Source organism: Papio anubis, chromosome 3, assembly GCF_008728515.1.
Source record: "Papio anubis isolate 15944 chromosome 3, Panubis1.0, whole genome shotgun sequence".
Classification (NCBI taxonomy): domain Eukaryota; kingdom Metazoa; phylum Chordata; class Mammalia; order Primates; family Cercopithecidae; genus Papio; species Papio anubis.
The window spans coordinates 112,481,926-112,508,449 of record NC_044978.1 but is presented as its reverse complement, the minus strand read 5'-3'; the positions used below and the strand labels follow the sequence as shown (position 1 = coordinate 112,508,449).

The following is a 26,524-nucleotide window of genomic DNA, read 5'->3' as shown; positions in this document are numbered from 1 at the left end:
ATCAGAGCTTAAACCAGGAAAAACCTGCTGCTTTAAGTGAGGTAATTCTGAGAGGTTATTAGGATATCTATTTAAACAATAATTATTAAGTGAACCAATGTTGGCTCAAAGTAATAATTGCAGTCTTTTTAGATTTTTTTTTAGTCTTTTTAGATTTGCCCAGCCATACTTTTAGGAATTTATTGTGGCTTTTTTCCCCCTCAAAATCGATATCAGGCTCAGTGTCAAATGGTTTTCTTTCTTTCTTTCTTTCTTTTTTTTTTTTTTTGAGACGGAATTTCTCTCTTGTTGCCCAGGCTGGAGTGCAATGGCGCAATCTCGGCTCACTGCAACCTCCACCTCCCAGATTCAAGCATTTCTTCTGCCTCAGCCTCACAAGTTGCTGGGATTACAGCCACCTGCCACCATGCCCAGCTAATTTTTTTTAAATTTTTAGTAGAGATGGGGTTTCGCCATGTTGACCAGGCTGATCTCGAACTTCTGACCTCAGGTGATCTATCCCCCTTGGCCTTCCAAAGTGCTGGGATTACAGGTGTGAGCCACCTTGCCCGGCCTATGGTTTTCAATACTAACTTTTCCAAGTTAAAAAATAAAGTATTATCTCCATTCTCATATTTCTCTCATTTAAATAATCATCAAAATTCTGTAAACAGTTGTAATACTTCAGCAGTTTCATTTGTAAATATTCTTAGTACCTTAGGAGGTAATTAATTTTACAAAGAGACTGAAACTCATGAAACAGCAACTTAGTCTCTTACAATCAAAAGATTTTTATTAATGTTCATTATATTTACAAGGATTCTCAAAGCATGTCAATCTTCCCTCAATTTCCTTAGTACGAGCAGTTTATACAATCATCTGAAGCTAAAGTGACTGGTAAAAAAAAGAAAAAAATTATATATTCAAGTTATATTTTCAGTAACAAAAATTACCAATGTGTAAAAATGATGTTTTAATCTAAAAGGATTATAGAATTGGGAAGTTACATTTCAGAATACTTGGATTTGATATATATGTATTACTTGTAACATCTCATGCTTATTGAGAAGGAAACCCAGGTTCCTGGAGAGTTTTCTTCTTATGTATCATGCATTCCATAAGCAGGAAATAGGTACCTCCCATTTTAACTAAACGACATCTTGGTTAGCAAGATATGTCTCATGAGTCTGAAAAATGTGAAGTAATTCCCTAGAGCTGGGTCATGATAAACAGTACCGATAAGTTTGAGCTTCTGATTTTGATCTTTTGAGAAGTAGATCCTATTAGAAGTGAGTGTACCAAGGAACAGTGTAGTAAAAACGGCCTCTTGGTTATTTATTAAGGCAGTGAAACTACTCCGTATGATACTATAATGGTAGATACATGCCATTATACATTTGTCCAAACTCATAGAATGTACAATACCAAGAGTGAACCTTAATGTAAATTATGGAGTATGGGTGATAATGATATGTCAATTTAGGTTCATTAGTTGTAAAAAATGTACCACTCTGATGGGGGATGTTGATAAACGGAGAGGCTAAGCATGTGTGGGGGCAGAGGGCATGTATGGAAAATCTTTGTATCTACCACTTAACTTTGCAGTGAACCTAAAACCGCTTTACACAATGAAGTCTATTATATATAATGAATAAATAAGCAAATAAATAAATAAGTAAAAGATGTCTGAGGATGAAAAAAGGCTTCTGTTACTTTGCCAGCCAATCTAACTCAAAATATTATTGCAAATGAAAAGAAAATAATGCTAATAAGAACCAAATACTATGTAGAAATGAACAGGGGAGGAGAAGGGGTCTTTCTTTCTCTTCCATGTTGTAAAGATTGAATAATTAACCTGTCACTGCTTACTAAGAACATGGAAGGTATGGAAACTAGTATAAAACATAAACCCTACACTCCAAGAGTTTATAATCTATTTGGGGAAACAAATATGACACAAGTAGAAGAATATGTAATAATTAGTTATTATGAGATATATGCAATTTGATCTCAGAAACTATAAAATGGATGTGGGCCAGGGTTACTGTAGAAGATTCAGTTGTAAGTCTTAAGGTTGGTTTGAATAATTTTGAAGTATATCTACATGTGAATGACATGGTAAAGCTTTTAAAGAAACAGAAACCCAGGAAGAGGAAGTGCTGTCATGAGGTGGATAATCCCAGTTGCTACAGAGCATTTGATTAATTCTTACCCAAGCTGACATCGAGACTTCAGGTTCAATTGAAACTGAGACATGCAGTCTGTGGGAGTGTCCTTGGAACAAATGTATGTTTACTAACTCACTCATTTAAAGAATGATGATTCAATGAGACCATAAGCATAACATGATGTATGTGCTTCTCCTTCATAACTGACAAATCTTTTGTGGCTACGAAGCCATGGGGAGAAAATGGCATAAACACTGACATTTTAGGCTTTGTTCAAGACGGAAGAAAGAATCATCCTGTTTCAGCAGCAACCCTGCTCGCCCGTGGAAAGTTAGAGAACCTCATCAGTCCACAGTGGCTATTTCTGATATTAGAGCAAATCAAAAGGAAGAATGAATGTGTGTGAAATGATTGAGATTTAATACAAACACATTATATATCAGTTTAAAATATTTAAGTTTTTTTTAAGGTGTTTAAAAAAGTTAATTGACTATAAACATCAAATAGGATCTTTATTAGTTATAGATATTTGTATTATCTGTTTCAACAGATAAATTCTCAAATCTTGATGGGCTTGTAAAAGAAAAGTTTATTTCAAGTTTATGCAAAGTCCAAAATGTGGTATCCCTGAAGGGCGGGTAGCTCTCCTTATAATGGCACCATATTAGTTTTGGCAACCTGACTTTTTTTAATATATATGTACATTTTCAAATAATTTGCAATAAAATAGTTACTTTCCAGTTTGTTTTATAAGGCTAACATAATCTCAACTGTGAAACTTAACAATGAAAATAAAAGACAGGAAAACTATATGTCATTATCTCTCAGAAGTATATATCAAAAAATCTTAAACAAAATATTAGCATCTGAAACCCAGTGGTATATAAAATGTGTCATAAATTGCAATCAACTTGAGGTTATTCCAGAAATGCGAGGTTGGTTTAACATTTGAATATGAGTCAACGTAGATCATGACATTCATAAGATAAAAGTAGACATGATTATCACTATAAATGCAGACAAAAGGATTTGGTCAAATTCAAACTCTATTTATTATAAAAACTTAGCAAACAAAAAACAAGAGAATTTCCTTAATTTGATAAAGTGACTGAAAACATTCTACTTAGTTGTGAAATACTAAAAGTCTTTCTCTGAAATTGGGAAAATAGAAAAGAATCCCTGCTATCACCATTCTATTCAATAGTGAACTGGAATTCTATGCCATAAGCAAAAAAAAAAAAAAAAAAAAAATCATTTAATCAAACAAAACAAAATAAAAAATATAAACAATGGAAAAGAAGTAACACTGTTTTTATGCAGATGACAAGATGATGTACATGTATACGAAAAATTTGAAAAGATGTCCAAACAAAAAAATTAATAAATTAATCCATTTTCAATTGTTATATAAAAATCAATTGTATCTCAATATGCTGGCAACAAATGTAACACAAAATTCAAGGAATAATACTATTTATAATAGGACAGAAAAACATGAAGCCCATAAATTTATTCTAGGGAAACATATATGACTTCTATCCAGATATTGAGAAAAATTAAAGAAAATCTAAATGAACGAATGTATACCAAGTTCATGGATAGAAACTTTACTATTTTAAGAAGCCAATTATCCTCTAATTTATCTGTACATTCAGTGCAATATCAACAAAATTCTAGAGATTTCTCTTTAGAAATTGATCAGATAGTGTTAAGGTTTATAAGTAGATGCAATGAACTGAAAATAGCCAAGACAACATTGAACAAGGAAAATAAATATGGACTTATATTACCAGTCATCAAGACCTTTTGTAACTTCAATAATTAAAGCAGTGTGATATGGCAAAATAATGGCAAAATTAAAAGCCAATAAAAATAAGTACACCTTTACTCCCACTTCATCATGTACACAAAAGTAAATTCTATGTGAATTATTAATCTAAGTGCAAATGGTAACTCATTAAAGTTTCTAGAACAAAGCATGAGAGAATGTCTTTGTGAAAAGCAAAGAATTCTTAGACCACCTACAGGTATACATAAAACACTAAACTTAGAAGCAAAGATTGATAAATTTTAAATTAAAATTAATAAATTCCATTCTTTAAAAGTTACTGTTAAAGCATTCCGGTAATGGCAAACTACCTTACATTGAGGCCTTCTAGAGTTAATAATTATAAACTTAGGAAAATAATATAAAAATTAACCATATGAAGGCAGTGGAGAGTGACAAAAAATATCAGAAACTGAAGGAAAGCCAATCCAAGAAAGGAAGGTACTGTGCTGAATGATATTTGGAAATCTTAATATTTATAGACAACATAATCATCCATATAGAAAATTCAAAGAATCTAAAGACAGCTATTAATTTTAAAAGTAACTAAAATTTGCTGGGCATGCTACCTACTAATACCAATCAGTAACGTTCCTATACACTAGCAATAAATAATCAGAAAATTTAATAGGAAAAATATTAATGACTATGAGAAAAACTTCAAACAGAGGAATAAATATAAAAAGATGTGCCTTATATCACTTTATGAGTAAAATGACAAAACAAAATTAATGAATAAATAGAAAGATGTGTCATGCTGATAAACGGTTAACAATATAAGATGTTGAATCTTTCCAAACTATTCTGTGAGATAAACAGAATTTCTATCGAAATCTTAAAATCTCAAAATCTCAAAATATCTTCTTGGGACTTAATAATGGGAATTAATAAGCTGATCCAGTAAGCATATGGCAGAATAGAAGGTGAAGAATTACCAATATAAATTTGAAGAAGTGTTTGAGAAAACATATGCTCTCAGAAATCATGACCTACTGTAATCTGTAGCAGGGGTTGGAAAACTACAACGCATGGACCTGGCTCACCACTTGCTTTCATAAGTAAATACTGGAAAACAGCCATGCCTGCATGCCTTTTTTTTTTTTTTGAGATGGAGTCTCGCTCTGTGGCCCAGGCTGGAGTGCAGTGGCCGGATCTCAGCTCACTGCAAGCTCCGCCTCCCGGGTTCACGCCATTCTCCCGCCCCAGCCTCAAGAGTAGCTGGGACTACAGGCGCCGGCCACCACGCCCGGCTAATTTTTTGTATTTTTAGTAGAGACGGGGTTTCGCCGTGTTAACCAGGATGGTCTCGATCCCCTGACTTCGTGATCCACCCGCCTCGGCCTCCCAAAGCGCTGGGATTACAGGCGTGAACCACTGTGCCCGGCCTGCATTTTTTTTTACTTAGCATTTTTGGCTGTTTTTGTGCTGCAGTGGCAAAATTTAACAGTTGCAATGAAGACCATATGGCCTACAGAGCCTCAAACATTTACTGTCTAGTGCTTTACACAAAATGCTTGCTGACTCCTGATCTATAGTAACTAAAACTGTTTAGTATTGACAGAAGATAAGGTAAATAGACCAATAGAACAGAATAGAGAGTTAAGAAACATGCAGATTTTGTATATGGCATAGGAGGCCTTACACATCTGTAGAGAAAAGAAGAACTCTGCCATAAAAAAGTCTTGGAAAACAGGTCATTAGTAAGAAAAAATAATTCCAAATTAATACAATATAAAATTAAATTATCATTTCATGACATTACAAAAGTAAATTGATTCTTAAAGTTTTTAAAGAACTGAAATCTCTTTACATAATGAAATGTCAAGCTGCACCCTGGGGACAGGTAATTAATAAATAGGTGAACATAACTGGTTAATATCCAGTATAATAATACATTAATATCCAGATCATATAAGGAACTCACATATAACTATAATGTTATATGTGAGTTATATGAAATCACATATAACTTATAAGTATAAGAAAAAAAGATTAGCAACCCATTTTGTTTTTCCTTACCATCTGCTGCCTGTTGACGAAAAGCTAAACTTATGAACAGGATTCTCAAAAGTGAAAATCCAAATTCCCTCAAAATATGTGAAATGACTATTCTCACAGGTAATTAATGAAAAGCAAATGCAAACCACAATGAAATAGAATTTCATCTGCATGAGAATGATGGCAATATTTGCCATATTAAAATTGACATATTGTAGAAAGACATTTATTGGAAACTTTTAACTAGTTATAGTTTCAATTGAGAAGGGACAAGTAGTATAATGGAATTAGTAAAATACAGAGTTAGGATTACCCCTATATACTCCAAAGCTATTTCCTGGTTGTACATCTTAGGTGACCAAACTGGACTGTAATTTTTTCTAAATCGCCAAGTCAAGGAAATTTGTCATTCTTGGGGTGACTCCTATCTTAAAACTATAGAAATATGACTGTCATTAAGACTAGTCAGACAAGTTTCATCTTAGTTGTTCGCTACATCTTTCCCAGCCCATAAAAACCAAGCTGCAACACTGGATGTAGCACATAAGTCAAAAGCTACATTAGAAGGTTCTAACTTTTATCATCACTATTACCAGCATCATCACTGTTATCGTTATCATCATCATCATCATTACCACCATTATACCTGATACTGCCACAACATCAGAACATTATGTACAGGTAAAGGGGATTTCACTGGGGAGAGTAAGTCTGCAAAGTTTAGCAAGTTGCCATTAAGTGGGTTCTAGTTTTTTGTTAATTGATTGCTTTTTAGAATTCAGTTTTTATTTCTGGACACTGTCAAGAAACACGCTATTGTCTGAGGTCTACAGGCCCTTTGACATCTCTGGGAAAGTTTTCAAAAGTTAAAAAGAAAAATAATAATTCAGCAAAATTTTGCTTACTGGGAAAGAATATAAATATATAATTGACCTGAAATCTTAAGGAAATGAGGCATAAGATTTCTTTTATAATCACTCATATAAACACTACCATTTTTGTTCTCTAGTAATGTAATTGAAATCAAATTTTCTAATATTAAAAGGTTTTCTTAGGAATAATGAAAAATATGAATGCCATTATAGATTTTGGAATAATGTACTTTCCAATATAGATTTTGAATTAGCAACCAGCAAACTGCAGGTTCTCAAAACTTCATAAATTTTCAAATGACTTCCTTTTGTAGACTCTCTTTTTTCCAAAGTTCCAGGAGAAAGTGAAGATAGAGGCCATTACCCGTTTGATCATTACACTTCTCTGCTCCTTATGCACAATTCTCACCCTAATGATTTAAAGTTTTCTATGGAAAAAGATTTATTTTTATAGAATTTGAAGAATTTTGCACCACAATTGTGCTTTAACACATTTCATTATATGAGATAATTCAGGTGCATCTAATTCAAATGGTCTATAAATGAAGTTCTAATAAATGAAAACTATATATTTTTTAATGCTTTGCTGTTTAACTCCTAAAGCAATGCCCAAAAGTGGTTAAAAGGAAATCTAACCTAGGAATTGATATTTGGCATGGACTGTAAGGGTACAATTACAACAAGACTGATGTTTTAAAATTGTAAGTAATGTACTTACTATGATTTTGATTAACATGATTATTGCAAGTTGACTAAGGCAAATGGTTATGCCACAATGGCAATGAGCTTTCTTTTATTCTTTTCCCCTGTGATGGAGCTGGGTTCAAGCGATTCTCATGCCTCAGCCTCCCGAGTAGCTGGGGTTACAGGTGCTCGCCACCACGCCCAGCCGATTTTTGTATTTTTTGGTAGAAATGGGGTTTTACCATGTTGGCCAGGCTAGTCTCAAACCCCTGACCTCAAGTGAACCTCCTGCCTTGGCCTCCCAAAGTGCTGAGATTACAGGCATGAGTCACTGTGCGCAGCCAGCAATGAACTCTTATTTGAAGTAGATTCATTCTAAAAGTGAGGCAATCATAGTTTAGTTAAGTACATGAAGTTGGGTACATTCATTGAAGATTAATTTTTAACCTATTTTCTTTGTTAAATGAGGGATTCATCTTGTAATGCAAATGCCTACCTTTAGAAAAAATCTGTTGCCAAAAATTAATTTGGTAAATTAGAGTAAATTATTTCATGAATGGACATTTTTTGATATTTAGAACATAATTTTTAAAAGTGCAGTTATTTTTCAAAAATAATAAATTCTTAGAGGCTACATTTATTAGAGGAAGGGTTGAGTTAATCACAAACTTACTGTATTCTTTTAGATATAAAATAATATTTTAAATTATTTTTGAAAGAGAAAGCCATGGGAGGGGGAAAAAGTCATATCAGAACTATAGTCAATAATATGTACTCTTCAGAAATTTTCAGAGCATCCAAAACAGGTTTTTAGAGAAAAATCTCTTTTAAGCTGGGTAAAGCAGTGATTATTCTGAAACCATTTCAGAACTTAGAACAATTTTTTAGTCTACCTAATGTTTAGTCTCTTAGACTAATACGCATGTCTCAGAAAGCCTGAGCTACCAGACTGTTATAACTAGCTAATCCAAAACAAACTTAAGACCTTACTGTCACAGTGCACTTTTATAGTCATTAAAAGAAACATGTTATCAAATATTAATAAAGTTATAAATACTGTATTAAAAATGCTATGCCTGAGTAGGCTTTTTAATCTGAGGCTGATATTAAACAACAGAATTCTGGTATGAAAAACTACATGAAATGTGTCTGAAAGAAGGAGTTTCTTTGAAGAGCTTTGACAATGTTGGTTCTGCGAAACACTAATTAACAAGTCATCAAAAGAGACAAAGACGTATAAGGAAGAGGTAGGATTAAGAATGTAGAACAGAGTGAAGAGGAAACAAGTTTAGGTGGAGTTGCACAGTTGTATAAGGTAATGCTAACAAAACAGAAACAAAGATGTATCTACCTAAAAGTCAGTTGGTCCTGGATGGGATGAGAATGAAAAGGTTCACATATTCACAGAAAATATGTAATTCACCAAATATGTTCCCTGATTACAAACTCTTCTCTTTTGCAAGGTTTATTTATAATGATACAGAATAGAGATTGAAGAAGCAGCTGAGGATGTTTTGAATTTGAAATCATGAATGTTTATGTTACAGCCTTTCCTCCAATGGACAATTATATGACATAATCTCTCAAGATATGAAAAATAACTAGGGTTCAAACTTCATGTAGATTAAGCTTAGTGTGGCCTTACAATGTAACTGTAACCATACACTGCTTTATCTGTATGATGCAGAACCACCATATTTTCTAATTCTCTTTCATCTAATTGATTGGCTTTGATGATAAAACAACTAACTGATCTACTAATTTATATTATGCAAATAATTTACATTTGTTGGAGAAACATTATAGAAAATAGGCCAGGGGTGGTGGCTCATGCTTGTAATTCCAACACTTTGGGAGGCCAAGATGGGCAGATCACTTGAGCTCAGCAGTTTGAGACTAGCCTGGGCAACATGGTGAGACCACTGACTCTATTAAAAAGATACAAAAAAATAGCTGGGTAGGGTGGTGCACCCCTGTGGTTCCAGATACTCAGGAGGCTGAGGAGGGAGGATCACTTGAACCCAGTGGGGCAGAGGTTGCAGTGAGCTGAGATTGTACTACTGCACTCCAGCCTGGGTGACAGAGTGAGGCTCTGTCTCAAAAAAGAAAAAAAAAAAAAAGGCTGGGCGCAGTGGCTCAAGCCTGTAATCCCAGCACTTTGGGAGGCCGAGATGGGCGGATCACGAGGTCAGGAGATCGAGACTATCCTGGCTAACCCGGTGAAACCCCGTCTCTACTAAAAAATACAAAAAACTAGCCGGGCAAGGTGGCCGGCGCCTGTAGTCCCAGCTACTCGGGAGGCTGAGGCAGGAGAATGGCGTGAACCCGGGAGGCGGAGCTTGCAGTGAGCTGAGATCCGGCCACTGCACTCCAGCCTGGGCGACAGAGCGAGACTCCGTCTCAAAAAAAAAAAGAAAAGAAAAGAAAAGAAAAAAAAGAAAATAAAAAAAGAAAAATTAGAAAATATAGTTAACAGTAAACAAAAAATCTATAATTTTATTACCTAGAGATTACTGCAGTTGACATCATGGTGTTTCCATCCGCATTTATCAAACCTATAATTAAAACTTGTTATATTATGTATTTAATTGTGTCTATAAGTCTTTATATGTCCCTGTGCATGATATGGCTGGAGTTTACAAAAATACAATCAGACTACAACTAATGTTTTGTAACCCGCTTCTGTGTTTTAAAAAAGCAAGTCAATTTCTCTTTGGCAACATGAGGACAGAAATCATGTCTATTTTGCTTATTGATATATTTCCAGTAGCTAACCTGGGCTCAATAATGATTTGTTAAGTGAATGAGCATTATGGTCTATCCTCTTTGAGGCATTTGAGGTTTCTAGGTTTTCAAGTAACATAAAGGACCAATGTATAAATTACAATTCATGTACTATGAGTTGAAGGAGAGTCAGGTAGATTTTGATTGTTATTATCTGATTTGAACCAATTCTTTCCTCTTTCATAGGCACGGCATATCTTCCCAAAGATCTTGGCCACTGTGGACTACGATCTTTACTTTTCTTGGAGTGGCAGCAATCTTGGGAGTAACTATTGGTCTTCTTGTTCATTTTCTGGCAGTTGGTCAGTATAGATTATTTTCAATTTTCATCCTTGCTATAAATCTTTTAGTTTTAAAAATTGAAAAAAAAAATATGAACATTAAATTTCTTCTTTGGAGTTTTCTTATTTACTTACTATTTTATTTCAACACAGTTTATTATAATACAGAAGTTTATAAAATTTTTTGAATCAGAGGCCTCCTTGTAAATTATATCACCAACTATGGGGGTAGGAGCAAGACAAATGTTCAATGCTTTGATGTCAATATTCATTGCCATTAAAGGAGCTTGTAGTAGGCTTGTAGTTGAATTGTTACATCCTGTAGTAAATACATCTCACACGTTAGAGATTCCTTCTCTTCTTGGCTCAATTCTGTTATTGGTTATTAAGATATGATGAATAAGTAGCAATGAAAAATCTACAAATCTACAAATAACTCTTTTAATAGTAGATAGTCAACCATGGTTGAATGGCTAAATGTTTGCACAAACATGGTTTTAGTTTTAAAACTTTTATTAACAGTATACTCACAAAGCTTAGTTTCCAATTTATTTTTACCTTTCTGAAAAATAAGTCCTTAAACTTGTGTAGTTATTTAACGTTTGAAAATAAACTTGACATCCATTGTTCCACTTTATCTTCCCAATAATCTTGTGAGCTAGGGATGACAGATTTTACTACTATCCTTATTTTCACATACAGTACACTGGGGCTCAGAAAAGTAAAATGACTTGCTTGATATCACAGGCTTTTAAGTAGCATATTAATATACTTAATAGTTTGAGTAATTATACTACTTTATCATGATTTTTCTGAGCTTTATATCTCTGAAATATGTAACCCTATACAATAATGCAATATCGACAAATTTTGGCTGACTTAGCAAAAATGACATTTTTTCTTTCAACCTGGCTTCTTTTCCTTTGTTTCTCCTCAGTCCTCTTAAGACTTGTCTTTCAGAAGGATAATGAGTGCTCAATCTCCTGTCTGCCATATCTATCCATGAAATTTTCATAATCTATATCTTTCTGTCCTCTCTTTCCCTCTACTCATTAAAAAATAACATTCTTCACAAAATTTCCTTAAGGACAGCGCTCTGAGTTTTCAAAATCAAGCCCTTGTGAATAAATCCAGTTTTTCAATATACACTTTGCATCTTAACAGGTCCCCTTTCCTGGGGAAGCAGTGTCTTAATGGCACGGAGTGGTGCAAAGGGGAACTACAGCACCCTGGCTGGAACAGGAGGTGCATGGGACGAGAATTCACCCTTGAATGCCTCTATATGGTCAACCACCTACTATTTCAGATATAAGGCTAGAGTAGCTTAAATTGCTTAAAGTTGAATTACTTGAACTGCACTCCTTGTGAGGTAAAAATGGATACAAGCTCTGTGGTAAAAGTTGTTTGAAGTCAGTTTGAAAGATGGGTTTTTGCTCTAGGACTCTGGCTTAGGAACGAATATAATATTTGTTAATACTGAGAACAACTTAAGCTGGATAACAGATATTGTAATCTTTCATTTAAGTGGTATGAAATTAGCTGATTGGCAGCTATTGTAATCCCTCATTGAAGTAGTATGAAATTAGTTTCCCTGTCTAAATACATCTATTATTTCTCAATCAATTTTTTTAAACTTTTGAGTTTCCACTTTTTCGATTAACTCAGAAATAAGTATTTCATGAAGATCATTATTCTAGAATGACTTTGGTTCATCTCTTTCTCAACCGTTTTACTTAACAATGTTATTTCCAAAAGATTATATACACATGTATAACCAATTTCATAATTCTTCAGATAGTTTATCTAATAGTTCCCAACCCTACCTTCTTCTCAGAATCAGCTGTCAAGCGCTTTTGAAGTAGTGTTTATTCCCTAGGGCCTACCCTTAGGTTAGCTGATTCAGCTGGACCAGGGCAGGACCTACCCATGCATGCCTTTTGGAAAGTCTGTAGTGATTATGATATATAGGTGGTGTTACAATCTATTAGTATAAAACAGTGTTTTAGAGAGGTAATAAAATAATGTCTATCTTAAGAAAAAAGACTTTATAAACTTTGAAATGGAAGGCAGTTTACCATGTAAAGATTATTGTTTCTATGTCTGTAAAACTGAAAATCACTGACCACAGTATAGAATATGGAATAGACTTCCATTCAGTTTATCTAAATAATTATATTAGCTCAAGCTGCCATATCAAAATCCACAGACTGGCTGGGTTAAACAACAGACATTTTTTCACAATCCTGGAGACTGGACTTTTAAGACCAATATGCTGGTTGGTTTCCGAGGAGACCTCTTTTCTGGCTTGCAAATAGCTGGATTCTTACTGTGCCTTCCTGTGGCCTTTCCTCTGTGTGTATTTTGGGAGATGGCATGAAGTGAGTGAGTGAGAGAGAGAGAGAGAGAGAGCATGCACGAGAGAGAGATGTGGTCTCTCTTTCTTTTCTTATAAGGAGACTAGTCCTATTGGATTCATGTCTCAACCTTATGACGTCATTTAACCATAATTCCCCCTTAAAGATCATGTCTCCAAATACAGTTACATTGGTGTTTAGGGCTTCAACATACAAATTTTGGAGAGGACACAATTCAATCCATAATAATAATCAAGTGAAAATTAATTGTAAAATGGTACCTTGAACTGATAGATTTCTCCAGTAAAATCATAACTGGAATCAGAAATCTAAACATAATGGTTTCTTGGAATCTGGGCATGATGTATGAGACTTTTGACAAATTAATCTAACTACTTGTAAATACCCTGGTTCAGCATTCTGGGTGTAACACAAAGTTAGCAGATTCTAATTATTTACTTTAGTTCATTTGGTGACAAACTTCACAGACGAAAATGATAAAATAGTAGAAAGAAGAGGGTCTTAGAGTTTATTGTAATTTAGTTTTTGGTTTTTTTTGTTTTTTGGAGATGGAGTCTCACTCTATTGCCAAGGCTGGAATGCAGTGGCACGATCTCAGCTAACTGCCACCTCCACCTCCCAGATTCAAACGATTCTCCTGCCTCAGCCTCCCAAGTAGCTGGGACTACAGGCATGCACCAACACTCCCAGTTAATTTTTCTTTTCTTTTTTTTTCTTTTTTTTTTTTTTAGTAGAGATGGGGTTTCACCATGTTGGCTAGGCTGGTTTTGGACTCCTGACCTCAAGTAATCCTTCCGCCTCGCGTTCCAAAGTTCTGGGATTACAGTCGCGAGCCACCGCACCAGGCTGCAATTTAGTTTTTATGATTAATAAAGAAAATCCCAGTGGGTTAAATACACCAAGACAGCACAGCTGATTTGTGATGGGGCTGGAACTAGCTCCTCTAGCTTCATGTGCATTTGTCTTTTCAGGAAACTTCTCAGACAGACTTTGGCATTGGGGCTTTTGTATGTACTGGTTACCATAAGGAAAAATATAGGAATCAATGGGAATACAGGAAACCAGTTTTTATTTTATTTTATTTTAAAGTTATTTCTAACTTACAGGGTAACAAATTATTTCAGCTCAGGAGATCATAATTTTCAGTCACTTAGCGACTACGTGGTGTATGGTAAAGGTGGATCAAAAGCACAAGTGCTCTCAAAATACAGGAATGGCTAATTACTTAAACAAAACAGGGTATTGTTTCATATTAGTTCCTGTTTTTTTTGAGATGGGGGTCTCACTCTGTCACCGAATCTGGAGTGCAGTGGTGCAATCACAGCTCACTGTAGCCTTGAACTCCTGGGCTCAAGCAATTCTCCCACTTTAGCCTCCTCAGTAGCATGACTATAGGCGTGTGCCACCATGCCTGGTAATTTTTAAAATTTTTTGTAGAGACAGGGTCTCACTATGTTGCCCAGGCTGGTCTTGAACTCCTGGACTCAAGCAATCCTCCCACCTCGACTTCAAAAAGTGCTAGGACTATAGGTATAATCCACCGCATCTGGGCAGTTCCTATTTTTAAAAGATTTGTCCTGTTTTAAATTGTGGTGACCTAATGTACCAGGTGAAGCAGTTTATATTTGGGGAAAGGAAAAAGATGGAGATATGAGACCTTGTGACACACAGCAAGCACCACCCATCATATGCTGTAGAGAAATAAAAGGGCACCATGCTTTTACACTGTTGGTGGGAGAGTAAGTTAGTTCAACCATTGTGGAAGACAGTGAGGTGATTCCTCAAGGATCTAGAACCAGAAATACCATTTGACCCAGCAATCCCATTACTGGGTATATACCCAAAGGATTATAAATCATTCTCCTATAAAGATACATGCACCCTTATGTTTATTGCAGCACTGTTCACAATAGCAAAGGCTTGGAACCAACCCAAATGCCCATCAATGATAGACTGGATAAAGAAAATATGGCACGTATACACCATGGAGTACTAGTCAGCTACAAAAAGGATGAGTCCATATCCTTTGCAGGGACATGGATGAAGCTGGAAACCATCATTCTCAGCAAACTAACACAGGAACAGAAAATCAAACACCGCATGTTCTCACTCATAAGTGGGAATTGAACAATGAAAACACATGGACACAGGGAGGGGAACATCAGACACTGGGGCCTGTCAGGAGGTGGGGGTCTAGCATTAGGATAAATACCTAATGTATGTGACAGGTTGATGGGTGCAGCAAACCACCATGGCACGTGTAAACCTATGTGACAAATCTGCACGTTCTGCACATGTATCCCAGAATTTAAAATATAATAATAATAATAATAATAATAATAATGATAATGATAATGGCACCATGAAGTCCTCCAGGAATAACATCAAGGAATAGAAACCAGGCCAGCAGGCAAAGGGCATGCAAAAGGGTGCAAGACAGTGTATATCATCCAGAAAGTGAAGGATGACTGATGCTTGTATGTTTCCTGTATTAAAATTGCTTAGAAAGATTAATTGGGTAATTGCTAGGCTGAGTTTAGACTATACATGTAAAAGATGTTTTATCTCTAGTGCATACTCAGGTGGATTGTTAGTGATTGCGGGCATTGCTGTTTTGAGAAGGGTGCTGAGGGTATATCTGGACTTGGCAGGACAGTAATGTCTATTATCACTTTAAGGGAAAGGGGGGGTCATTGAATGAATGATACGGAGTTGCCATTTCTGGAATAAACTATTGTTCACTCCTCTCCTTTTACTTTTCTCCCTCCCTTGGATTTTTTCTAAACTTGGGTTGAATGTTGAGGTAGAGGTATAAATGGTTAAGGCAGAGGTATAAATGTTGAGGTAGAGGTATAAATGGATTATTTCTAAAGCTGGGTTGAATGTTGAGGCAGAGATATAGATCGCTTTAAAGTCACTTTCCACTTTAAAATTCTTTGAGGTTTTTTTTTTTTTTTTTTCTGAATTTTGCAGAGAAGACTTACTATTATCAAGGTGATTTTCATATTTCTGGAGTCACATACAATGACAGTTGTGAAAACGCAGCTTCACAAGCCAGCACAAATCTAAGCAAAGATATTGAGACTAAGGTAAATCAGAGATTTTTAAAGTTAATTTTATTATAAATTTGATTGAAATACATATAGTGACTCTTTTTTCTCTTGTCAGATGTTAAATGCATTTCAAAATTCCAGTATATATAAGGAATATATCAAATCTGAGGTCATCAAACTTCTGTAAGTACAAGTTCATTCAAGATTTTATGAAAGGAAAGTAGGTGATATAGCATACAACCTTGATTTTAGATAACGGTAACACCAAAAAACAAACATAAAGAAAAACAGAAACAAAGGAACGGAAAGAAGGGAAGGAATGAAGGAAACAGAAAAAAGAAAAAGAAAAAGAAAGATCAAGTTCTCCATGAATGAAAGTGTCACTGTATCTAGCAAATTTCTGTTCTAGGCAAGAGTCGATATATACAAATCTTTAATCTTCATACCTGCAAAAGAATTATAAGGTTAATTGGTGGTGGTCAGTCCTAACTGACTGTTATGATGAAAGATAATTATAATTCCATGGAAAACAAATAATTCAACTGGTTTGTTTTTAGCCAATACTTTCCCTAAAAACATCCTATTTAGTTTCCTTAATAATTTTCATTCTTGCAATGACTGTGGAACAAAGACAATATTTTAAGATAACATCTGTATAGACATACCTATGAAGGATGCCTGAAGATAGTGGTGGTAGGGAGGGATGCAGGGAGGAAGGTATGGTGTATGGGGGAAGAGTAATGAGGGTAGAGCTCACTTGTAATTGGTAATTGTTAATATCTATTCTGGGGAATTCTGAACTCTCAAAACAAAACAAACAAAAAATCCAGCTGATCTAACCAACCTACTTATCTACAGACAAACAAAAACCTTCAAAGACCCTATAATTGATCATGACTATTTGAAAGTGAAATTATGGATATTTTCAAAAATTCTGATTGATATGGTTTGGTTTGAAAGTCTTCCAAAATGAATTAATCTCTTTTCCCGATTAATAAAAATAGTTTACTGAATATATAATCAAGATGTTCTTCATGCTTTAGAATTCTCTTTCTGAGCTTTCTCATTGCATAGATCTGTTGGGGGCAGACTGGTTATGTATAAAAAAACCATGGCAAGAAGTTTAGCACTGGCTTCTAAACACATGCTGGAAATTGTATTTTGAATGCTTCCCTGCCCTACCTTTACTTTCTCATTGATCTCTTTCTCTAAAATGAAGTTATTAGAGAAATTCTGTATGAGAGCACTGGTTTTTATTGTATTATAGTAAGACTTCATGCCAATCATTTCTTGGCCAGTATTCCATTTCCTGTATGTGTTTGAAATATTCTGATTTTAGTTTGTGGTCTATATTTTCTTCCTTGAATAGTATGTCTGAACTAGACATACTAGAAGATTTTTTAGGTATCTTTGCATTTTATACATGTTTAGATAGTATCTGTATATTTTTCTTTAATATATGTAAAAAAATGTGACAATTAAAATGTGTGAAATTTAATGTGTTCACAAAACCTCTAAAAGATCAAGAAACAGTACATTAAAAAATTTCTGTTGTTTCTAGGCCTAATGCCAGTGGTTCAAATGTACAGTTACAGCTGAAATTCAAGTTTCCTCCAGCAGAGAGAGTTAGCATGAGGACTCAAATCAAGGCTATATTACATCAGATGTTGAAAAACGACATGGCATCCTGGAACGCAGTTCCCGCTTCCATTAAACTCAAGGGTATTTGATTTATTTCCATTATTTTCTATTACATAGGTTTTTTTCTGTATTATTTTTAAAAAACTACTAAAAAGTGAACTAAGAGTTTTAGTAATTTGGGAAAAAAATATGCGTACGTAACTCCGTCACCCCTAGCAATGACTTGGTAGTGGAAAGGGCAGTGCCAAGGAATCATTGTCTCAAGAATGATAGGAATGAGGGTTACATTGCAAGCATAGATGTAAGTTTGGAAGGGTTTGGCTATTATGCATGGGAAAGGGGGTGAAGGGTTCTAACCGAAGTATCTTTTTTTTTTTTTTTGAGATGGAGTCTTGCTCTGTTGCCCAGGCTGGAGTGCAACGACACGATCTCGGCTCCCTGCAAACTCTGCCTCCCAGGTTCAAACAATTATCCACCTCAGTCTGGTACTACAGGCGTCTGCCACCATGCCTGGCTAATTTTTTTTTATTTTTGGTAGAGAGGGGGTTTTATCTTGTTAGTCAGGCTGGTCTCAATCTCTTGACCTTGTGATCCGCTCGCCTCGGCCTCCCAGAGTGCTGGGATTACAGGCGTGAGCCACGGAGCCCAGGCAAAGTATTTTTCTTTTCTTCTCCCTACTTTTGCCAGGATCTCATGACAGAAAGCAGATTTAGGGCTTTCTTGGTGTTTCAGTAAGGAGACTGCAGGAGTAAGAACAATGTTGGGGATGTGAGTTCTTACCGATTCTTGTGAGAAAACTGGAGTAATATCACTTTTAAAGAAAAAAAATTGTCTGGAAAATTCCCTAGAAAACAAGGGAAGAAAATGATAAGATTTTGCCTCCTTACAGAAAGTGAAGTTTGTAAAGATCGTGAAGATTCTGCAAAGGTCTTGAAACTGTCACTTGGATTGTTAAAAGGCCAGCTAGGTGATAAGCACGTGGTTTCAGAGTCCAGTTTCATGGTTCTTGCAGCCAGACTATTAATCCTAGCGTCCTTGAGGACTTGAAAGGCCAGCAACATCTGCCAGTTACTGCTCCTTTGCCACACAATAAAGATCCCGTTACCAGTGAATCACTAGTAAGAAGTGAATCTGAGGTATAACTTTTCAAAAGAGCAATAAAATTTTTCTGTGAGTAGCTTTTGGGAAAGAGGGATACATTGTTTACTCTCTTTCTGTGTCCCATAGAGTATAGTCATCATTTTCTGATGTTTCTTTAGTTTCCTCCTCTTCTCCTTCTCTCTGAAGTCTTTTATCAATAGGACAAAGATTTAAATTTAAGTTCTCAAAATTTCATGATTCATTCTTAGTAAGGAGATTTCCCTAAAAAGCAGGATAGGCCCGATGAAGTATAATTTTAATTGGGACATTTTTCCTTAAAATATATATAATTCTCGGCATTTCAGAGTAAAAAGAATTATCATGGGGAAGAAATCCCTGCCAAGATCTCTTAAAAATATTTGTAAGGGTGCCAGCTTCTTACAGCACTGAATATTTTACTTCAATAATCATAAAACTGATTTTTGTTTTTTATTCCTTTTTCTCTTTTTCTAGGCTACCTAGCAGAGATATGGAGAGATGGCTGTAATATAACAAATAAGAGTCAGAGGGGCTGAAAATACCTGAACTACTCCAAATAGTTAAATGTTGGACAATATTGGGTTAGGAAAGTTAGCATTTATGTTCTTAGGTTGAAGTCAATTGCTTGGTGGTATTTGGTCAATTTTATATTTTGTTTTGTGTTTCACTTTCAGAAATCAGCAAGGCTGCTTCTGAAATGCTTACCAACAACTGTAAGTTAAGGACCTCTTTATTATAAATTTGATGAACTCACAGGTATTTTCTCATTATTTTTCTATTAAAAATATTTGAAATATATCATGTGGAAATCCCATAACACACTTTCTGAATTACTGGATATACTAGATATTGACTTAGAATTTCTCTTTGAAAAACACTGGTCTATTAATTTTAACATTTATTTAAACATATATAAAAAGTTAAATAAGAATTGATTCCAAATAATAAAATTGTAAGTGAAAAGTATCGTATTTAAATATGTTAATATGAGAAAGACTGAAGGAAATGACAATTTAGGGTAAGAAGAAAATATAAAACCTGGCTATATAAAATATGTTTATTAAAGATAAAAACAGTTCTGCATCTTAAACATTACTATTATTTTTTGCTTTAGAGGTGGGATGTTGCTATGTTGTGTGGGCTATAGTGCAATTCACAGGTGCAATTATAGTGGACTACAGCCTGGAACTCTTGGGCTCAAGTAATCCTCCTGCCTCAACCTCCCAATTAGCTGGGCCTAATGGGAGCACATCACTGTCTGGTTACATCTTTTAAATACATTCTCTTTAGAGTATCATGTTGTCCACAAGATACATTCATGCATTCATTCACTCCATGGATATTTATGGAGTATCTTTTGTTCACATGGTGTCTTACAGACAGCAGTGCATATACTATGCAAGATGTAGACACCAATGAGGCAAAGTCTCCACCTTCAAGAATCTGCTTAGAGACAAGAGTTATAACACATAGACACAACAAAAGATAGTGGTTGAAAGATGTTTGAGACTGGAAAAGAGGATAAGTAAGAACCATTCAAACCAAGATAGAATACAGAACCAACACAGGAATATCTTATAGGAAAGAAACATCATCAATTAGAAGATGTTGAATAATCACTGAAGGTTTCAAGTAATTTTTAATGATATATTTTTTATAATGCATAATCAAAGATACCTGCTCTTGTGTAAATTAATCCTTTCTCTAGGTTGTGGGAGACAACTAGCCAACAGTATCATAACTGACAACAGAATTGTGAATGGAAAAAATGCCCTGTTGGGGGCATGGCCATGGCAGGCCAGCATGCAATGGAAAGGCCATCACTACTGTGGAGCCTCTCTGATCAGCAGCAGGTGGCTATTATCTGCAGCTCACTGCTTTGCTAAGTAAGTTTGAACATTTGACTAAATGAAGGATGCTGGGTGCAAAAGTATTTTGGATAGTATGTAGGGGTTAACTTAATGTGTCAAGGTTCACCAAGACCATATGAAATGTACAATCACATAGAACATTTACGATCACCTGCATAATTAAAGAGCAGGAAAAGCATTTAAATTAGGGAAAGGAGAGAAAATCGAATGGAAGTATTAACATTTTCCAAATAGGTACCTTGGCCTGACGTTAAGTGCTTTACTTAACATCATTTCATTTAATCACAACATTCAATTCTGTATGGAAGGTATAGTTTAAACTATTTGAAGACGAGGAAACCAAGGCTCACTCAGGAAAGGTGACAAATCTTGGCTAAGATCACTCAGCTCTTTTGTTTATTTGTTTGTTTGTTTGTTTTTTGAGATGTAGTCTCACTCTGTTGCCCAGGCTGGAGTGCAATGGCGCGATCTCAGCTCACTGCAACCTCTCTCTCGTGGGTTCAAATGATTCTCCTGCCTCAGCCTCCCGAGTAGCTGGGATTACAGGCACGTGCCACTGTGTCCAGCTAATTCTTGTATTTTTAGTAGAGCTGGGGTTTTACCATGTTAGTCGGACTGGTCTTTTTTGTTTTGTTTTGTTTTTGTTTTGTTTTTGTTTTTTTTTTTTTAGTCAGACTGGTCTTGAACTCCTGACCTCGGGTGACCCGCCAGCCTTGGCCTCCCAAATTGCTGGGATTATAGGCATGAGCCGCCGTGCCCAGCCTAGTTCTTAAATAATAGAAATTGAATGTGAATTCAAGTATGTCTGACTCCAGTTACTAGGTGCTTCCTTGTCTTGCCATCCAGAAATTTATAATCTAGTTGAAAAAATTTAAATGTCATATATTAAAAGTACAAGGCTGCATAGTGTTGTAAACATGACATGCATTACAAAGATAGTAAGTACTATGGAAATTTGAAGAAGAAAGACAGCATATCCATCTGATGTAAAATTTAACCTGGACCCCAAAATTGAGTATATCCAAAGGAAGATAAATTGTTCTACGAAAAAGTCATATGCACTTGTATGTACACCACAGCTGTATTTACAATAGCAAAAACATTAATTCAACCTAGATGTCCAGCAATGGTGAACTGGATAAAGAAAATATGGATAATATACCCCATGGAATACTATGCAGCCATAAAAAGACTAAAATCATGGACTTTACAGGAACATGGATGCAGTTTCAGGCTATTATCCTGACTAAATGAATTAATGCTGGAACAGAAAATTAAATACCACAGTTCTCCCTTATAAGTGAGAGCTAAACATTGAGTACATATGGATACAAGGAAGGTAACAATAGACATTAGTGCCTACTTGAGGGTGGTAGAAGGGTGAGGGTCAAAAAAGTAGCTATTGAAACCGAGAGTATGTGGCAATAAGACTAATTTTGGACCCCATTCACTTATGGGACTGAGGATGCTCATGTGATTCGTGACCAAATTAAATGTTCAGAAACTGGATGGAACTGAAGAAGCAGGGGAAAACATCAGTGACTCTACTTGAAGGGATCTGCAGAAAGCTGACAAGTCAGAGTCCTCAGCATTATTTTTATGTGACTGCAACATTTACAACAGCTCCATGTCAAAGATATTTTTCCAAATAGAATTTCAGTGGGTTATAGTGTTGTTTGGAAATCTCATGCCTTAAATTTGTGAGATAATCACCACTACGAACACTGTTGTGACCCAGAAACTGAGTGTATTCTAATTACATTGTGTCCTCTAGGAAAAATAATTCAAAAGATTGGACTGTCAACTTTGGAATTGTAGTAAATAAACCATATATGACACGGAAAGTCCAAAACATTATTTTTCATGAAAATTATAGCAGTCCTGGGCTTCATGATGATATTGCCCTTGTGCAGCTTGCTGAAGAAGTTTCTTTTACTAAGTACGTTCGCAGGATTTGTCTTCCTGAAGCCCAAATGAAGCTCTCAGAAAATGACAGTGTTGTTGTTACAGGATGGGGAACACTTAACATGAATGGTAAGTTTTTTTATAAAATCATAATAGCTGCATGGGAATAACTGTTTAATCAATCAATCATCCCCTCATGCCATTAATCAATCAGTAAATATACTGAAAAGAAAACCAAGTGGTAGGACAAAAAGCATGATGTCAAATTGTCTTCACTTCCTAAAATATCTCTAGGAATAGGAATTGGAAAAATTGAAATTATGTTAGGCAGCCAACAATTACAAACACCTGAAAGAGACTAATCTAACCTGGGACTGGCCTGACTGTTGGTGACCAAGAGAATCTGCTTTATGCTGTAGATATTCTTTGTCCCAGCAAAGTCTAAGATCTGCATAATATGCAGTACTTATTGCTTTTAGGTTCATTTCCAGTGATACTTCAAGAAGCCTTTTTGAAGATTATTGACAACAAAATTTGCAATGCCCCGTATGCATACTCTGGCTTTGTGACTGATACAATGTTATGTGCTGGATTTATGTCAGGAGAAGCTGATGCATGTCAGGTATGTCTAGTTACATTAACCAATTGTTTTCTCCCAAACAGTTAATCAAATGGAAGCTTTTATCCACATAAAATATTTTTTGTGTGTTAATGATATTGACATAGTAGTTTTGTATTTCAATACACTAAAATCTATTAATATGTTAATCCCATTTATGTACCAGACACTAGCCTACATGCTAGGGATGTGGAGGTGAACACGCTCCTGCCCTCGTGAAGTTTCCAATCTAGGAATTCACACAAAGAATAATACTTAGAAGAAGTTTGCAAGACGAATTTTGTCCTACTTTCTGGGCAACCTGCAGACCTAGAATGTTGTCTTCTCTTTATCCAGAAATGCATCAGGAGCCTGGGCATGTGCCTATGTTACTCGTTCCTCAGAGGCTTCATCATAGAGACTTAAGCTCAGTGCAAGCAGCTAAGTCACCTTCTCCATATTCAAGCTGCACTCATTATATAAGTCAAACTCTGGTTTGCTCAAGTCAACATTTGGCAGTTTTAGGCCATATACTCTGGTTTGTAGCTGTCTTGCGTTTAAAAAAAAATCCTAAGGGTTTCAGAGTTCTAAGCCCAAAGAGAGTGAATTGGTTTCGGTGCCCAGGAGGTATTGACAACTCCACAGGAGAGGTAAAAGGAAAGTTTTTGTTAAGACAAGAAACATTTTTTTCTTTTCTTCTTCTAGAATGATTCTGGTGGACCACTAGCTTACCCTGATTCCAGAAATATCTGGCATCTTGTTGGAATAGTAAGCTGGGGTGATGAATGTGGTAAAAAGAATAAGCCAGGTGTCTATACTCGAGTGACTTCTTATCACAATTGGATTATATCCAAGACTGGACTCTGAAAGAAAAGGAATTATACAAAGGAACATAAAGACAACTGCAGGTTATCCTTATCTGTGGCTTCAGGATATTTTTATTTTGATTGTTGGTAAACTAATTGTTTTATTATATATAAAAATATAAATGTCTTTATTAATATTTTGTTATATCTAAAACACTGTCCTTGCATATATTAATCTTTTAAATTAATGTAAGAGATAAGAAGAGGCTGGGTGTAGTGCCTTATGCCTATGATCCTAGCACTTTGGGAGGCCAAGATAGGCGGATTGCTTGAGCCCAGTAGTTTGAGGGCAGCCTGGGAAACATGACTAAATCCGTGTTCAAAAAAATACAAAAATTAGCTAGGCATGGTGGCGTGCACCTGTAGTCCCAGCTATTCAGGAGGCTGAGGTGGGAGGATTGCTTGAGCCCAGCAGGTCGAGGCTGTGATGATTTATGATTGCGTCACCACTGCACTCCAGCCTGGGCAACAGAGTGAGACCCTGTCTCAAAAAAAAAAAAAAAAATAGAGAGAGAGAAGAAAATAAAGAAGGCTAATATATAATTTTTCTTAATAGCTGAGTTGTGATTCATTTTACCATTATATTCAGAATTGACCTTAATTTGTTTTCCAGAATCAAAAGAAAATAAAATATGAATTTTGAAAGTATGAGAACATATATAGGGGATTTATCAAATGAGTTACTTTTTATTATATAAATTATAATTTCATTTTGTTAAACTGGAATATGTGCGACAGTGTAAATTAATTTTTTACTTATATGTGAAATGATTAATGTACCTCATAAAATCATGCAATCTTGCAGTGAAGAAGGAGTATCAGAGGTCCAACTAGACTGAGTCTTTCAATTTACAGATCAAGAAACTGAAGACCAGAGAAGAGAAATGATTTGCTTAAAGTCACTCTCCATCATCTGTGATAAGTTGATAAATTTATCCTTACACAAATTTGTCCTCATTGAGTTTAGATCCAAAATTTGTCAGGAATTAAAGAATGACTTTTGAGTGGCAATTATTTATACAACATTTTCTTCATATTTATCTTTTGTCATTTGCTTTCACTTGCAGCAAAATAATATGAGGTCATCAAGGGCGGAGAACTGTGTGGCATCTCCTTATAGTAAAAGTGCAATCATAAGGATGGCTAACTTTGTAATCTCTACAAATAATTTACCTTATGTAATTTTCCAAATGTAAAAGTCACCAAAAATTTAAAGGTCATTAAAATAAAATAAAAAAATACTCCTTTCTTCAGTTGTTTGTAGAGTTACTCTTTTATTCTTTATTATAAAATATGGCTCAAATGACATGCATATTGACATCAAGCAAATCTATAACCAACTGTGACAAGATGGTTTCTTTCTCTCCTCACTTCTGTTTTGGGCCAGCCACACACATTTATTGAGTCCCTAATGTGTTTCAGGAAATGTCAGGTATAGATACAATGTCTTCCTTCAAGGATACCACATTTAGGGAATAAAGATAGGCACTAAACACATAAATAAAATAATTTTACATTATGATAAATGTTATAAAGGAAATAAAAAGTAATGTGATAGAAAATGATGGAGCAGATAAGCTATACTTTACATTGGGAAGTCTGAATGACATCTCTGAGGGGGTAGCCATTTGAGCTGTACCTAAAGAATGAAAAACCAAGCCAGGCGCGGTGGCTCAAGCCTGTAATCCCAGGACTTTGGGAGGCCGAGGCGGGTGGATCACAAGGTCAGGAGTTTGAGACCAGCCTGGCCAAGATGGTGAAACCCTGTCTCTACCAAAAATAAAAAATTAGCCGGGCGTGGTGGCACCTGCCTGTAGAACCTCTACTCGGGAGGCTGAGGCAGGAGAATCCCTTGAACCCGGGAGGTGGAGGTTGCAGTGAGCCGAGATCACGCCACTGCACTCTAGCCCGGGTGACAGAGCAAGACTCCATCTCAAAAAAAAAAAAGAATGAAAAGCCAAAACATAGAAAACATATGAAAGAAAAGATATCCAAAGGGACCCAAGTATAAGATCCAGAGAGAGAGAGAAAAGTGAGATGGATATGTGGGGCAGAAAGAAGGGCAATGTGATTGAAACCCCGTGGATAAATGAGAGACGGTAGGAAAGAAGATGGAAGAGGTAGCTGGGGGCCAAGTCAAGTACCACTTGGTAAGCCATGGTAAAGACCTTGGATTTTCATTCTAACTGCAATGGGACGCCCAGGAGTTTTCTAAGCAAAGGGAGTGAGATAATCTAATACATACTTTGAAAAGATTACTTAACTTTGATGAAGACAATTGGCTGGAGTGGGGGTGAAGAGCACAGAATGAGATACAGGCAGACAGGTTAGAAAGCTACTGCAGCTGTCCTAGTAAGAAATGAACACATATTCACCCTTTTCCTTGGGCTAGGAATATACCTTGGTAGGATAACAGAAGATGCCCTTTTATAGTGCAACTCAAAGTAGAACAAACTTTAATATTACTAAGAGGCCAAAGGTATTGCAGGCTGTGTAATGATT

General features: G+C 35.6%; 1 protein-coding gene across 1 annotated transcript in view; it reads left to right on the top strand.

Annotated features, from left to right (window-relative positions):
- The window catches only part of TMPRSS11B (transmembrane serine protease 11B), a 31,105-nt gene extending 5,325 nt beyond the window's left edge, over nt 1-25,780 (top strand). Inside the window, exons 2-10 of the mRNA XM_021939068.2 lie at nt 10,500-10,615; nt 15,943-16,058; nt 16,138-16,205; nt 17,584-17,744; nt 19,457-19,495; nt 20,491-20,668; nt 22,428-22,687; nt 23,038-23,180; nt 23,862-25,780. Of these exons, the coding sequence (XP_021794760.2) occupies nt 10,500-10,615; nt 15,943-16,058; nt 16,138-16,205; nt 17,584-17,744; nt 19,457-19,495; nt 20,491-20,668; nt 22,428-22,687; nt 23,038-23,180; nt 23,862-24,023 (1,243 nt within the window). The 3' untranslated portion in view covers nt 24,024-25,780. The remainder of the gene's footprint in view (nt 1-10,499; nt 10,616-15,942; nt 16,059-16,137; nt 16,206-17,583; nt 17,745-19,456; nt 19,496-20,490; nt 20,669-22,427; nt 22,688-23,037; nt 23,181-23,861) is intronic.
- Nucleotides 25,781-26,524: the final 744 nt, after the last annotated feature.